This window comes from Apodemus sylvaticus, chromosome 7 (genome assembly GCF_947179515.1).
Source record: "Apodemus sylvaticus chromosome 7, mApoSyl1.1, whole genome shotgun sequence".
Classification (NCBI taxonomy): Eukaryota; Metazoa; Chordata; class Mammalia; order Rodentia; family Muridae; genus Apodemus; species Apodemus sylvaticus.
In genome coordinates this window covers 93,745,515-93,760,368 of record NC_067478.1, presented here as the reverse complement: position 1 = coordinate 93,760,368, position 14,854 = coordinate 93,745,515, and the positions used below count along the sequence as shown (strand labels likewise).

The 14,854-nt window shown below is 38.6% G+C and overlaps 1 protein-coding gene across 1 annotated transcript; it reads left to right on the top strand.

Moving 5' to 3' along the window:
* Positions 1-13,613: 13,613 nt before the first annotated feature.
* LOC127690071 (olfactory receptor 143-like) lies at positions 13,614-14,555 on the top strand. Its single transcript, XM_052189626.1, has one exon. The coding sequence runs from the start codon at positions 13,614-13,616 to the stop codon at positions 14,553-14,555; it is 942 nt and encodes a 313-aa protein (XP_052045586.1).
* The last annotated feature ends 299 nt before the right edge of the window (positions 14,556-14,854 follow it).

Below are 14,854 nucleotides of genomic sequence, written 5' to 3'. Positions count from 1 at the left end.
AATGATTTCCCCTTTTCTAGCCCCCCCCTCCCCGAAAGTCCCGTAAGCCCCCTTCTCTTCCCCTGTCCTCCCTCCCACCCCTTCCCAGTTCCCCGTTCTGGTTTTGCCAAATACTGTTTCACTGAGTCTTTCCAGAACCAGGGACCACTCCTGCTTTCTTCTTGTATCTCATTTGATGTGTGGATTATGTTTTGGGTATTCCAGTTTTCTAGGTTAATAACCACTTATTAGTGAGTGCATACCATGATTCACCTTTTGAGTCTGGGTTACCTCACTTAGTATGATGTTCTCTAGCTCCATCCATTTGCCTAAGAATTTCATGAATTCATTGTTTCTAATGGCTAAATAGTACTCCATTGTGTAGATATACCACATTTTTTGTATCCACTCTTCTGTTGAGGGATACCTGGGTTCTTTCCAGCATCTGGCAATTATAAATAGGGCTGCTATGAACATAGTTATTTGCTATATTTACATTTAAAATGTTATCCACTTTCCACAATTCTCCTCAGAAAATCCCCTATCCCATCCCCTCTTCCTGGTTTACCAATCTTCCTGGCTTACCAATCTACCCACTTCCCTGACATGGTATTCCCCTACACTGGGTCATCGAGCCTTCACAGGACCAATGACCCATCCTCACATTGATGTCTGAAAATACCATCCTCTGCTACATATGTAACTTAAGCCATGGGTTCCCTCAATGTGTACTCTTTTGTTGGTCCCTGGGACCTCAGGGGTACTGCTTGGTTCATAGTCTTGTTACTCTAATGGAGCTACAAACCCCTTCAGCTCCTTTGGTCCTTTCTCTAGCTCCTCCATTGAGTACCCTGTGTTCAGTTCATTGGTTGTCTGTGAGTATCAACTTCTGTATTTTCAGGCACTGGCTGAGCCTCTCAAGAGACATTTATATCAGACTCCTGTCAGCTAGCACTTCTTGGCATCCACAATAGTGTCTGGGTTTGGTAACTCTATATGGGATGGATGCCCAGGTGGGATAGTCTCTAAATGATCTTTCCTTCAATCTCTGCTCCACACATTGTCTCTGAATCTCTTCCTATGGGTATTTTGATCTCCATTCTTTTTTTATTGGATATTTTCTTTATTTACATTTGAAATGTTATCCCCTTTCCTTGTTTCCCCTCTGAAAACACCCTATCCCATTCCTGCACCCACAGTCACTCCTGCTTCCCTGTCCTGGCATTCCCCTATACTGGGATATAGAGAGTTCTCAGGACCAAGGGCTCTCCTTCCTTTGATGTCCAACAAGGCCATCCTCTGCTACGTATGCAACTGAAGCCATGGGTCCCTCCAGGTGTACACTTTGGTTGGTAGCTCCTGGGAACTCTGGTTGGGAGCTACTGGTTGGTTCATATTGTTCTTCCTCCTATGAAGCTATAAGTTCCTTCAGCTCCTTGGGTCTTTTCTCTAGCTCCTCCATTGGGGAACTTGTACTCAGTGCAATGGTTGGCTGAGAGCACCCACCTCTGCATTTGTCAGGTAGTGGCAGAGCCTCTCAGGAGACAGCTATATTAGGCTCTTGTTAGGAAATGCTTGTTGAAATCCACAATAGTGTCTGGGGTTGGTGACTGTATATGGGATGGAACCTCAGGTGGGGCAGTCTCTGAATAGTCTTTCCTTCAGTCTCTACTCCACACTTTGTATCTCCTTCCATGGGTATTTTTGTCCCCCTTCTAAGAAGGACCAAAGTATCCATACTTTGGTCTTCCTTCTCCTTGACGTTCCTTTGGTCTTCGAATTATAACTTGGGCATTCCAAGCTTCTGGGCTAATAGCCACTTATCAGTGAATGGATATTGTATATGTTCTTTTGAGATTGTATTACCTCACTTAGGATGATATTTTCTAGTTCCATCCATTTGCATAAGAATTTCAGAAATTCATTGTTTTTAATAGCTGAGTAGTATTTCATTGTATAAATGTACCACATTTTCTGTATCCATTCCTCTGTTGAAGGACATCTGGGTTCTTTCCAGATTCTGGCTATTATAAATAAAGCGTCTATGAGCATAGGGGAGCTTGTGACCTAATATATAACCTGTTGGAGCATCTTCTGGGTGTATGTCCAGGATTGATAGAGCTGTGTACTCAAGTAGTAGTATGTCAAATTTCCTGAGGAATCACCAAACTGATTTCCAGAGTCATTGTACCAGATTGCCATCTCACCAACAATGGAGGAGTGCTCCTTTTTCTCTACATCCTCACCACCATCTACTGTCCCCTGAATTTTTGACCTTCGCCATTCTTATTGTTGTGAGGTGGAATCTCAGTGTTGTTTGATTTGCATTTCTATGATTATTATGGATATTGAACATTTCTTTAGGTACTTCTCTGTCATTCTGTCTTCCTCAGCTAAGAATTCCTTATTTCTCTCAGTACCCCATTTTTAATAGGTTTGTTTGGTTCTGCGGAGTCTATCTTCTTGAATTCCCTGTATGTATTGGATATTAGCCCCTTTATCAGATGTAGGATTGGTAAAAAAAAAATTTCCAATCTGTTGGTTGCCATTTTGTCCTATTGACAGTGTTCTTTGCCTTATAGAAACTTTGCAATTTTATGAGGTCCCACTTGTCAATTCTTGATATTAGAGAATAAGCTATTGGGGTTCTGTTAAGGAAATTTTTCTCTGTGGCAATGTGCTTGAGGCTCTTCTCCATTTTCTCTTTTATTAGATTCAGTGTGTCTGATTTTATGTGGAGGTCCTTGATCCACTTGAACTTGAACTTTGTATAGGGAGATGAGAATGGATCAATTTGCATTTTTCTACATGTTGACTGTCAGTTGGACCAGCACATTTGTTGAAAATTCTGTCATTTTTCACCTGGATGGTATTAGTTCCTTTGTCAAAGATCAAGTGACCTTAGGTGTGTGGGTTCATTTCTGGATCTTCAGTTCTTTTCCATTGGTCTACCTGCCTGTCACAGTACCAATATCATGCAGTTTTTATCACAATTGCTCTGCATTATAGCTTGACATCAGGGATGGTGATTCTACCAGAAGTTCTTTTATTGTTAAGAATAGTTTTCACTATTTTGCTTTTTTTGTTATTCTTAATGAAATTGAAAATTGCTCTTTTTAACTCTAAGAAGAATTGATTTGGAATTTTGATGGAGATTGCATTGAATCTGTAGATTGCTTTAGGCAAGATGGCCATTTGTACTATATTAACCCTGCCAATCCATGAGCATGGGAGATCTTTTCATCTTCTGAGATCTTCAATTTCTTTCTTCAGAGACTTGAAGTTCTTGTCATACAGATCTTTCACTTGTTTGGTTAGAGTCAAATCAAGGCAGTTTTTTTTTATTATTATTTGTGACTATTGTGAAGGGTGTCATTTCCCTACTTTCATTCTCAGCCATTTTACCTTTTTAGTAGAGCAAGGCTACTGATTTGTTTGAGTTAAATTTATATCCAGCCACTTTGCCGAAGAAGTTCTTTATCAGGTTTAGGAGTTTTTGGGGTCTTTAAGTATACTGTCGTATTTTGACTTATTCCTTTCCAATTTGTACCCATTTGACCTCCTCTTGTTGTCTAATTGCTCTTGCTAGGACATCGAGTACTATTTTGAGAGAATAGACAGCCTTGTCTAGACTCTGATTTCAGTGTGGTTGCTTCAAGTTTCTCTCCATTTAGTTTGATGTCGGCTACTGGTTTTCTGTGTAATGCTTTTACTATGTTTAGGTATGGGCCTTGAATTCATGATCTTTCCAAAACTTTTTTTATGAAGGGGTGTTGCATTTTGTCAAATGCTTTTTCAACATCTAGTGAAATGATCATATGGTTTTTTTTCTTTGAGTTTGTTTATGTGGAGACTTATGTTGATGGATTTCTGTGTATTGAACCATCCTTGCATCCCTGGGAAGAAGCCTACTTGATTGTGGTGAATGATCATTTTGATGTTTTCTTGGATTTGGTTGGCAAGAATATTATTGAGTATTTTCACATAGATATTCATAAGGGAAATAGGCCTGAAGTTCTCTTTATTTTTTTGTGTGGTTCATGGATCAGAGTAATTATGGCTTCATAGAACAAATTGAGTAGTATTCCTTCTGTTTCTATTTTGTGGAATAGTTTGAAGAGTATTGGTATTAGGTTTTCACTGAAGATCTGGTAGAACCCTGCATTAAACCCATCTGGTCCTGGGCCTTTTTTTGGTTGGGAGACTATTAATGACTACTTCTATTTCTTTAAGGGTTTTTGGATAGTTTAGATTGCTTATCTAATCCTGATCTAACATTTGTACCATGTACCTGTCTAGAAAACTGTTCATTTCATCTAGATTTTCCAGTTTTGTTGAGTATAGGCTTTTGTAGTGATTTTTTTTTTTAATTTCATCACTGTATGTTGTTATGCCTCCCTTTTCATTTCTGATTTTGTTGATTTGGATAATGTCTCTGTGCCCTATGGTTAATTTACCTAAGAGTTTATCTATCTTGTTGTTTTGTTTTTTTTTTTCCACAGAAGTAGCTCCTGATTCGTTTGATTCTTCTATAGTTTTTTTTTGTTTGTTTGTTTCTACTTGGCTGATTTCAGCCCTGAGTTTGATTATTTCCTTCTGTCTATTCCTCTTCTATGTACTTGCTTTTTATTCAAGAGCCTTCAGATATGTTGTCAAGCTGCTAGTGCATGCTCTTTCCCATTTCTTTTTGTAGGCACTCAGAGCTATGAATGTTCCTCTTAGCTCCATTTTCATTGTGTCCCATAAATTTCAATATGCTGTGCTTTCATTTTCATTAAATTTGAAAAGTCTTTAATTTCTTTTTTATTTCTTTCTTGACCAATTAATCATTGAGTAGAGCCTTGTTCAGCTTCCATGTATATGTGGGTTTACTATTATTTTTGTTGTTATTGAAGACCAGCCTTAGACCATGGTGATCTGGTAGGATGCATGGGATTATTTCAGTTTTTTATATCTGTTGTGGTCTGTTTTGTGACCAATTATGTGGTCAATTTTGGAGAAGGTACTTAGTGGTGCTGAGAATTAGGATATATTCATTTGTTTTAGGATAAAAACTTCTATAGATATCTGTTAAAAACTATTTGGTTCATATATTCTGCTAATTTCACTGTGTCTCTCTTTAGTTTCTATTTCCATGATCTATTCATTGATGAGAGTAGGATGTTGAAGTCTCCCACTATTATTGTGTTAGTTGAAATTTGTGCTTTGAGCTTTAATAAAGTGTCTTTTATGAATGTGGGTGCCCTTGCATTTGGAGCATAGATACTCAGAATTGAGAGTTCACCTTGGTAGATTTTTCCTTTGATGTGTATGAAGTGTCCTTCCTTATCTTTTTTTAAATTTTAGGTTGAAATTTTATTTTTATTCGATATTAGAATGGGTTTCCAGAATGCTTCTTTGGGCCATTTTTCTTGGACACTTGCTTTCCAGCCTTTTACTCTGAGGTAGTTTCCACCTTTATACCTGAGGTGAGTTTCCTGTATGCAGCAAAATGTTGGGACCTGTCTAGGTATCTAATCTGTTAGTTTGTGTCTTTTTATTGGGGAATTGAGTCCATTTGTATTAAGAGACACTGAAGAAAACTGAGTGTTGCTTCCTGTCAGTTTTGTTATTAGAGGTAAAATTATGTTTATGTGGCTATCTTCTGTTTGGTTTGTTAAAAGATTATTTTCTTGCTTTTTCTAGGGTGCAGTTTCCATCCTTTTGTTGGTGTTTTCCATTCATTATGCTTTGAAAGGCTGGATTTGTGGATAGATATTGTATAAATTTGTTTTTGTCATGGAATACCTTGGTTTCTCCATCTATGGTTTTTAAGAGCTTTGCTGGGTATAGTAGCCTAGGTTGACATTTGTCTTCCATTGTGGTCTGTATGACATTTGCCCAGGATATTCTGGCTTTCATAGTCTCTGGTGAAAATTCTGGTGTACTTTTGATAGGTATGCCTTTATATGTTACTTGACCATTTTCCTTTACTGCTTCTAATATTCTTTCTTTGTTTAGTGCATTTGGTCTTTTGATTATTATGTGATGAGAGGAATTTCCTTTCTGGTCCAATCTCTTAGGAGTTCTGTAGGCTTCTTGTATGTCCATGGGCATCTCTTTCTTTAGGTTAGAGAAGTTTTTTTTCTATAATTTTGTTGAAGACATTTACTGGCCCTGTAAGCTGAAAATCTTCATTCTGTTCTATACCTACAATCCCTAGGTTTGGTCTTCTTATTGTGTCCTGGATTCCCTGGATGTTTTGGGTTATGTGTGTTTGCATTTTGGGGGGGGTTGCCTTTTGCACTTTTTTTTTTACTTGTGTCAATGTTTTCTATGGTATCTTCTGCATCTGAGATTCTCTCTTTTGTCTCTTGTATTTTGTTGTTGATGCTTGCATCTATAATTCTTGATTCCTTTCCCAGGCTTTCTATCTACAGAGTTGTCTCCCTTTGTGATTTATTTGCTGTTTCTACTTCCATTTTCAGATCATGGATGATTTTGTTCAATTCATTCACCTGTTTGGTTCTGTTTTCCTGTAGTTCTTTAAGATATTTTGTGTTTTCTATTTGAGGACTTCTACCTGTTTACCTGTGTTCTCCTGTATTTCTTTAAGGGAGTTATTTATGTCCTTCTTAAATTCCTCTTTCACCACTGTGAGATGTGATTTGAAATCCATATCTTGCTTTTCCAGTGTGTTTGGGTATCCAGAATTTGCTGTTGTGGGAAAACTGGGTTCAGGTGAAGCAATGTTGCCTTGATTTCTGTTGGTAACATTCTCTTGTTTGCCTTTTGCCATCTGGTTATCTCTGGTATTAATAGTCCCACCATCTCTGGATGGAGCTTGACCTACCTATGAGCCTCCACGCCTGTCTCCCCACCCCTGGGAGACCAGTTCTTCCCTGGCATGGAGGGCTCTGGCACAGCCCAGTTCCTGGGTGCAGATGGCAACTGGAAGGACTGTGTCCCAGATGCTCTGCCACTCATGTACCCTTTGTGTTTCTGATTGTATCTTCCTTGGACAGTTTCAGGAGAGAAAATACCTGTGATTATCTTGATCAACCAATTTCAATTGGCCATGAATTAGATGACCAAGTGTACTAAAAATTTTACAAGTTGGGGGAAAAATTGGGAAATGATTTTTCTGGCTTGTTGCTCTTAGTATCTCTGGAAAAATTGATGAAAGAAAAGACTGAGCTCTATGATAAAATTGAATGGCTCCATATGCAAATGAACAATCTAAAGACTTTTAAATGAGCTCTTGAAGAGAAACTTCTGTCCAGTAAACTCAGTGCTGAGTTGCAGAAAATCAAACTGAATCTGTCATTATAAGGTTGGCTGAATTACATCAAAAATTCAAGTCACAACCTCAAAAGATGTCAGCAGTTAAAGACATTAATAGGCAAAGAATGGGATCCTATAACTTGGAATGGAGATTTGTGGGAAGATCCTGTGTAGCTGAGAACTTCGAATCTTCAGATTTTCAAGGGTTTTGATCACCTGAGGAAGTAGTACTCCTAACCGTACTCTTGAAATAATGACCTTTCACATGAGGAAATTAATCCATCAGAGTCTGATAAACTAGAAGTGACTTTCTCTGAAGAAAATGCTAGACAATACTAATGTTCTTCAAGGCCCACCAATAGTTTCTTCTAGACTTATAACCAGACTAATTCAAAACAGGCCTCTAGAGGAGAGGTAGAAAGTGTAGTCCATGAAGAAATGCACTACACTACTAAGGAGCTTAGTGAGTTTGCTAATTCATTCAAGCAGAATACTGGAGAATATATTTGGGAATGAATTTTAGGGTGTGGAATGATGATGGTGGAAGGAACATAAAACTAATTGGGCTGAGTTTATTCACATGAACCTCTGGGTGGAGATTCTAGGATTATGATAGAAGCTTGCATGGTTAAAAATAAGGTTTCAGAAGTTTGTTTGAGTGGTTGGCTAATTCATTTATCAAAACATGGCCTACTAATAAAAATGTAGGAGATTCCTGATATCCCTTGTCTTAGTGTTAATGAAGGGATTTTACGGCTCAGGGAAAATGTGGATTCATTGTGTAAAACCTAATCCTCCATAATAGGAAGGCCCACAAGATATGTCCTTCAGGAATCCTATCAGACACAAATTGGTGAGAGGGGCACGAACAAATTTGAAGAGTTTTGTCTTTGTTCTTTTCCTGTGCCAAACCTTAGAGTTGGAGATGCTTCTGCTGCTCAATTAGATGAATTAAATACAATGGGTTTAATTGGGCCTGGAGGTAGCAAGGGCCAGGTGCAGCATTAAATTGCCAAAGGCAAAGTTATAATGGGCAGCATATTGAAAATAAAACTTATAATGACCTGGCTTATAATAATCAGCACAGGAGAGGTGAAATTTATAATGACATGACTTGTATGGTTCTTTGGTACTGGCTAATCAGTCATGGTGTTTCCAGGCATGAAATAAAGAGGAAGCCTACTGCATATCTGTTTGATCTGTATAAGCAGAAAAATTCTCAAAAAAAAAATAAATAAAAGAAAGACTATATTGGATCATGGCGAAAGGCATTCTTGGCCAGTGAATCAGTTTCCAGACTTGAGCCAGATTGCAGACTCAGAATCCCTTAAATAAATGGGTAGCCAGGTTCTCCTGATAGAGAATCTTGACAAGACACCTAAAAGTTTTGCTGTTAGCCTTTTTCCAGTTCTTCCTGAGAGGGACCTATTGCTTTTTACAAAGGTAACTGTATACACTAGAGGAAAGGAAATAATCGGATTTTCCATGGTCTGTTGGATACTGGTTCTGACTTGGCAATGATCCCAGGAGATCCCAAGAAACAATGTGGCCCTCCAGGTAAGTAGTGGCTTATGGAGTAAGGTGAGTCTGAGAGTTTTGACTGATATCAGACTCCCAGTAGGTCCAGTAGATTCCTGACCACATCCTGTGCTCATTTCTCCAATTCCAGAATGTATAATTCGGATAGAAAAAACTTACAAATTTGCAGAATTTTCGCATTGGTTCTTTAACCTGTGAAATGAGGGCTATTATGGTTGGAAAGTCTAAATGGAAGCCATTAGAATTGTCTCTGCCAAAGAAAATAGTGAATCAAAAACAATTTCACATTCCTGGAGCAATTGCAGAAAGTATTGCCACTGTCAAGGACTTGGAAGATACAGGGGTGATGATTCCCACCACATCTCCCTTTAACTCTTCTATCTGGCAAGTGCAGAAGACAAATAGATCATGGAGAATGACAGTTGACTATCAAAAACTATATCTGGTAGTACCTCTGATTGCAGCTGCCGTACCAGATGTAGTTTTGTTACTTGAGTAAATTAGCACATCTCCTTGTAGCTGGTTATTAACCTAGCAAATGCCTTCTTCTCAGTACCTGTCCATAAGGACCACCAGAAGCAATTTGCTTTCAGTTGACAAGGCCAGCAATGTACCTTTATAGTTTTGCCTCAAGGATAAATATATCTCTCTCCCTGTGCCATAACTTAATTAGAAGGGATCTTGATCATCTGTGTCTTCCACAAAATATCACATTGATGCAGTACATTGATGACATTATGCTAATTAGTCCAAATGAGCAGGAAGTAGCATCCACTTTGGACTCATTGATAACACATATGTGTATCAAAGGATGGGAAATAAATCCAACCAAAATATAAGGACTATCTACCTCAGTCAAATTCTTAGAAGTTCAGTGGTGTGGGGCATGCAGATCAGATATTCATTCTAAGGTAAAAGATAAGTTTTTGCACCTAGCCGCCCCCCCCCACCACCAAGAAAAAAGCACAATGTTTGGGAGGTCTATTTGGATTCTGGAGATACATTCCTCACTTGGGTGTGTTACTCAGGCTCCTTTACCAAGCGACTTGGAAAGCTGCTAGCTTTGTATGGGTCCTGGGAAAGAAGAAGGCTCTTCAACAGGTCTAGGCTACTGTGCAGGCTGCACTACCACTTGGACCATATGATCCAGCAGACCCAATGGTACTTGAAGTGTTAGTGGCAAATAGAGATACTCTTTGGAGCCTCTGGCAAGCCCCTGTAGGTGAATCACAGAAGACACCTTTGGGATTTTGGAGCAAAGCTCTACCATCATCAGCAGACAATTACTCTCCCTTTGAAGAATAGCTCTTAGTCTGCTATTGGACCTTAGTGGAAATTTAATGATTGACAATAGGACACAAAATTACCATGAGACTTGAACTGCCCATCATGAGCTGGGTATTATCAGACCCTCCCAGTCATAAAGTAGGACATGCACATCAGCAGTCTATTATCAAATGGAAGTAGTATATATGTGATTGTGTCCGAGCAGGTACTGAAGACACAGCAAGTTACATGAAGAAGTAGCTCAAATGTCTATGACTTCTACTCCTCTTACAATGACATTTGCTCCTAAGTATGCACCTATAGCCTCATGGGGTGTTCCCTATGACCAGTTGACTGAAGAAGAGAAGACTAGGATCTGGTTTACTGATGGCTTTAAATATTATGCAGGCACCACCTAGAAGTAGACAGTTGCAGCATTACAACCCCTTTCTGGGAAAACCCTGAAAGATACAGGTGAAGGATAATCTTCACAGTAGGCAGAACTTGGGGCAGTATATATGGTATTACAGTTTGTTTGGATGAAGAAATGGCCAGATGTCTGATTGTTCACTGATTAATGGACTGTAGACAATATCTTGTCTAGACAGTCAGGAACTTGGAAAGATCACAATTGGAAAATGGGTGAGAAAGACATATGGGGAAACCGTATTTGGACAGATCTTTCCAAATGGGCAAAAGTATATGAAGATATATGTGTCCCATATGAATGATCAACAAAAGGTGGCTTCAGCTGAAGCCAACAGCAGAAACCAAAACTGAGCCCCAAATATGGCACCATTCCTCTAGGTAGCCAGCCAGCAACCTGGTGGCAGGCTCACTACACTGGACTACTTCTTCCATGGAAAGGACAATGTTTTGTTCTTACTATAGTAGATACTAATTCTGATTATGGATTTTCCTTTGTTGCATGTAATGCTTCTGTATAAACCACCATCTGTCAACTTACAGAATACCTTATCTATCCTCATGATATTCCATCCATGATTGCTTCTGTCTAAGAAACTCAATTCACAGTTAGAGAAGTGAGACAGTGGGCCCTATAATCATGAAATCCACTGGTTTTACCATGTTCCCCATCATCCTGAAGCAGCTGGTCTGGTAAAAAGATGGAATGGCTTTTTGAAGATAAAGTTACAGAGTCAATAGGTGGCAGCATCATGGAGGGCAGGGGTAAAGTTCTTCATAAGGTAGTATATGCTTTGAAACAGCATCTGATATTTGGTACAGTTTCTCCCATAGTCAGGATTCATGGGTCCAGGAATCAAGGGATGGAAAAGTGTCCACTTACTATCACCCCTAGCGACCCTCTAGAAAAGTTTTACTTCCTGTCCCCACAATCCTAGGTTCTGCTGGCCTAGAAGTTTGGTTATAGAGCAGGAGTGGTCCTACCAGAAGCCACAACAAGCATTCTACTGAACTGGAAGAGAAGATACACCCCCCCCCGGTCATTTTGGGCTTGCAAAGCTCTTAAAGAAACAGGCTAACAAAGGAATAAAAGTGTTTGGAGGGGTGATAGATCCATATTAACAGGGGGAAATTGGATTGCCTCTCCATGAGGTAAGAAAGATTATGTTTTGAGTACAGGAGATTTCTTAGGCATCTCTTAGTATTAACATGTGCTGTGATTAAAGTCAATGGGAAATTACAACAGCCCAAGCCAAGAAGGATGACAAAGGACACAGACCCTTCAGGAATGAAAGTATGTACTACTTCTCTAGGAAAAGAGCCAAGACCTGCTGAGGTGCTTGCAGAGTATGGAGGAAATACAGAATGGGCAGTAAAAGAAGGTAGCTATAATTATCGGTGTAAGGCCATGTAATCAGTTGCAGAAAGGAGAATTATAAAGTAATGTGAACGTTCCTGCTTTGTTTTGTTAAGAACACATTTGTATAGCTATTTGTGCTTTCTTCCAATTTCTTTAACACCAATTGGTATTTAAGTTGAGATACTAAAAGAGTGTTCCCAAAGCACATTGGCCCATTGTAAATTTACAAATCCATTTGTGATTGTTAAGAGGAATAGTTATATCATCTTAGCCATATTTGTGACCTTGTTATTATTTCACTTTGACATGAGATACTATTTGTGGCAAGTTGACAAGGGAGGATTGTAATGGTTATTCCAAGCTATCAATGTGAGTATATTAGGAATGAACGACAATCTAGAATTGGAAGGCTAACCTATGATCCAACTTTTGAGGTTGGGAGATATATGTTTCTGACCTAGGTCTTGGCATGGAGACCTTGAGGCATACTAGCTATGAATTCCAGGAGACTCTGAGTTCAAGGCTAACCTGGGCTAAAACAAGTCCCAAATACAGGAGTGGTGGTACATACCTTTAATCTAGGCCTAGGCTTCTGTTGGAGACCTACATAAGGACGTTGGAAGAATGAAGATTTTTTTCTTCTTTGCCTTCTTGAATTTATTGCCAGCACATCTCTTATAATCTACTAGACTTGTGGGACTGAGCAATTACTAGATGTCTTGACTTCCCATTCACAGCTGACCATAGTTGGGGAGTTACACTACAGACTGTAAGTCATCATAATAAATGTCCTTAGTTATATAGAGAATATCTGTAAGTTCTGTGACTCTAGAGAAACCTCACTAATACACAAAGCACGGAGGAAAAAGACAAAGAGGAGCACTCATAACTCTGACAAAGGGATTAGGTATCCCTTGAGGGAAGTAACAAATTGACTAGAACTTTGAATCTCCAAAGATCCAATGTTAGTTCTGAAATGGCACTGAATCTAATTTCCCCTTTCACTGAAATGGCACTGAATGCAAGCACAATTTACTAATTAAGACTCTCCAGACACACATCCAATAGAGAGAAAATCATAAAGAAGAGAATAATTTCTTGCAATCCTAATGAATTTTCTCAGAATTCTTGGCTTTGGAATACATATTCTTATTTGACTGAGACAAAGTTTTAGAGACTTACATAAGATTGCTATTTAATTTGTGTATGTGAAATGAAATTTGTGGAGAAAATTTCAAACAGAAATTCCATGTGTACCTCTGCTTGGAATTCATAAACATATGTTTGTTGATACCTACAACTTTTTTTTTAAATTATTGAATGATTGGTCCTCTCAGTACAGTAAGGAGAAAGGTTCTAAGAAATCCAAAGAGCAAAGACGCTCCAGGTGAACAAAGGTAAGCACAAAACTTTCCTTGTCCTGACTATGTATATTGAAACTGAAATTTATGAAAATTATGAATGCTGCATAAATGTCCTTATGCATTACTCTCTTCAGTTTTAATTGTCAGTAAATAGTAACCAATAAGGAAAGGGATGGAACTACATTAAAAATGCATGCCTTCTGCATAGATACACACATTTTTTATGAGGATAGAGAGGAAATAAGGGCTCCACAGAGTTGACATGAATAGTTGCAGATCTTTGTATGATTTGCTGTATGCCCCTTTGACACTAATTAAAAGCCAATAATTTAAAAGCCAATAATTTAAGCTTATCCCTCTGGAGTCAAAGATAAATTGCTTGGTAATATAACCTTATATTCTTACAGAGGCTATCCATGAAGCAAATGGCTACAGAAAATGATTCTTCAGTGTCTGAATTTATTCTTATGGGACTGACAGACCAACCTGAACTCCAGTTGCCCCTGTTTGCTCTGTTTTTGCTGAACTACACAGCCACAATGGTGGGAAACTTAAGCTTAATGAGTCTCATTTTCTTGAATTCGAACCTTCATACCCCTATGTACTTTTTCATCTTCAATCTGTCCTTTATTGATTTTTGTTACTCATTTGTCTTTACCCCCAAAATGTTGATGAAGTTTTTTTTAGAGAAGAACATCATATCCTTCAAAGGATGTATGACTCAGCTGTTTTTCTTCTGCTTCTTTGTGAACTCTGAGAGTTATGTGCTGACAGCCATGGCCTATGATCGCTACGTGGCCATCTGTAAGCCTTTACTGTACAAGGCTATCATGTTACCTAGGATCTGTTGTCTTCTGATGTTTATGTCATATTTGATGGGTTTTGCTAGTGCCATGATCCTCACAGGCTTAATGTTTAGGCTAAAATTTTGCAATAGCAACCTCATCAACCACTACATGTGTGACATCTTCCCTCTCCTTTGGATCTCCTGCAGTAACATCTATGTCAATGAGCTTGTGAGCTCTGCTGTGGTGGGTACAGCTATCATTTTATGTAGTCTCCTCATCTTAATCTCTTATGCTCTGATCCTTTTCAATATCCTTCATATGTCTTCAGGTAAGGGTTGGTCCAAAGCCTTGGGCACTTGTGGGTCCCACATCATTACTGTTAGTCTTTTTTATGGATCTGGGCTGCTTGCTTATGTCAAGCCATCTTCTGCTGAGACTGTGGGCCAGGGAAAATTTCTCACAGTGTTTTATACATGTCTTGTGCCCATGCTGAATCCTCTCATTTACAGTCTCCAGAACAAAGATGTAAAAATTGCTGTGAAGAAAACCTTGAAGAGAATCACAGTTTAATCAAACCAGTGGCACGTCCCAGAGCCCTGTCTCCAATGAGTTGCTCATTCTTTTTCATTACCTTCTCTTCTTTCTCCTGCTTATATTTCCCCAAGCTCAACAGGATTTCTACTATATCATTTTTCTTCTCATTATGAACTATAAATATATGTGTACCTATTTTGAGACTTAATATGCTTAGATTTATGCTGGTGTTTTACTATATAATCTCACATATGTAATTCATTTCCTTCTAACTTTTGGAAACTACATTTATTACTATTCACTGATTTGATGGGTTTTTTTTTTTTTTGGTTTTT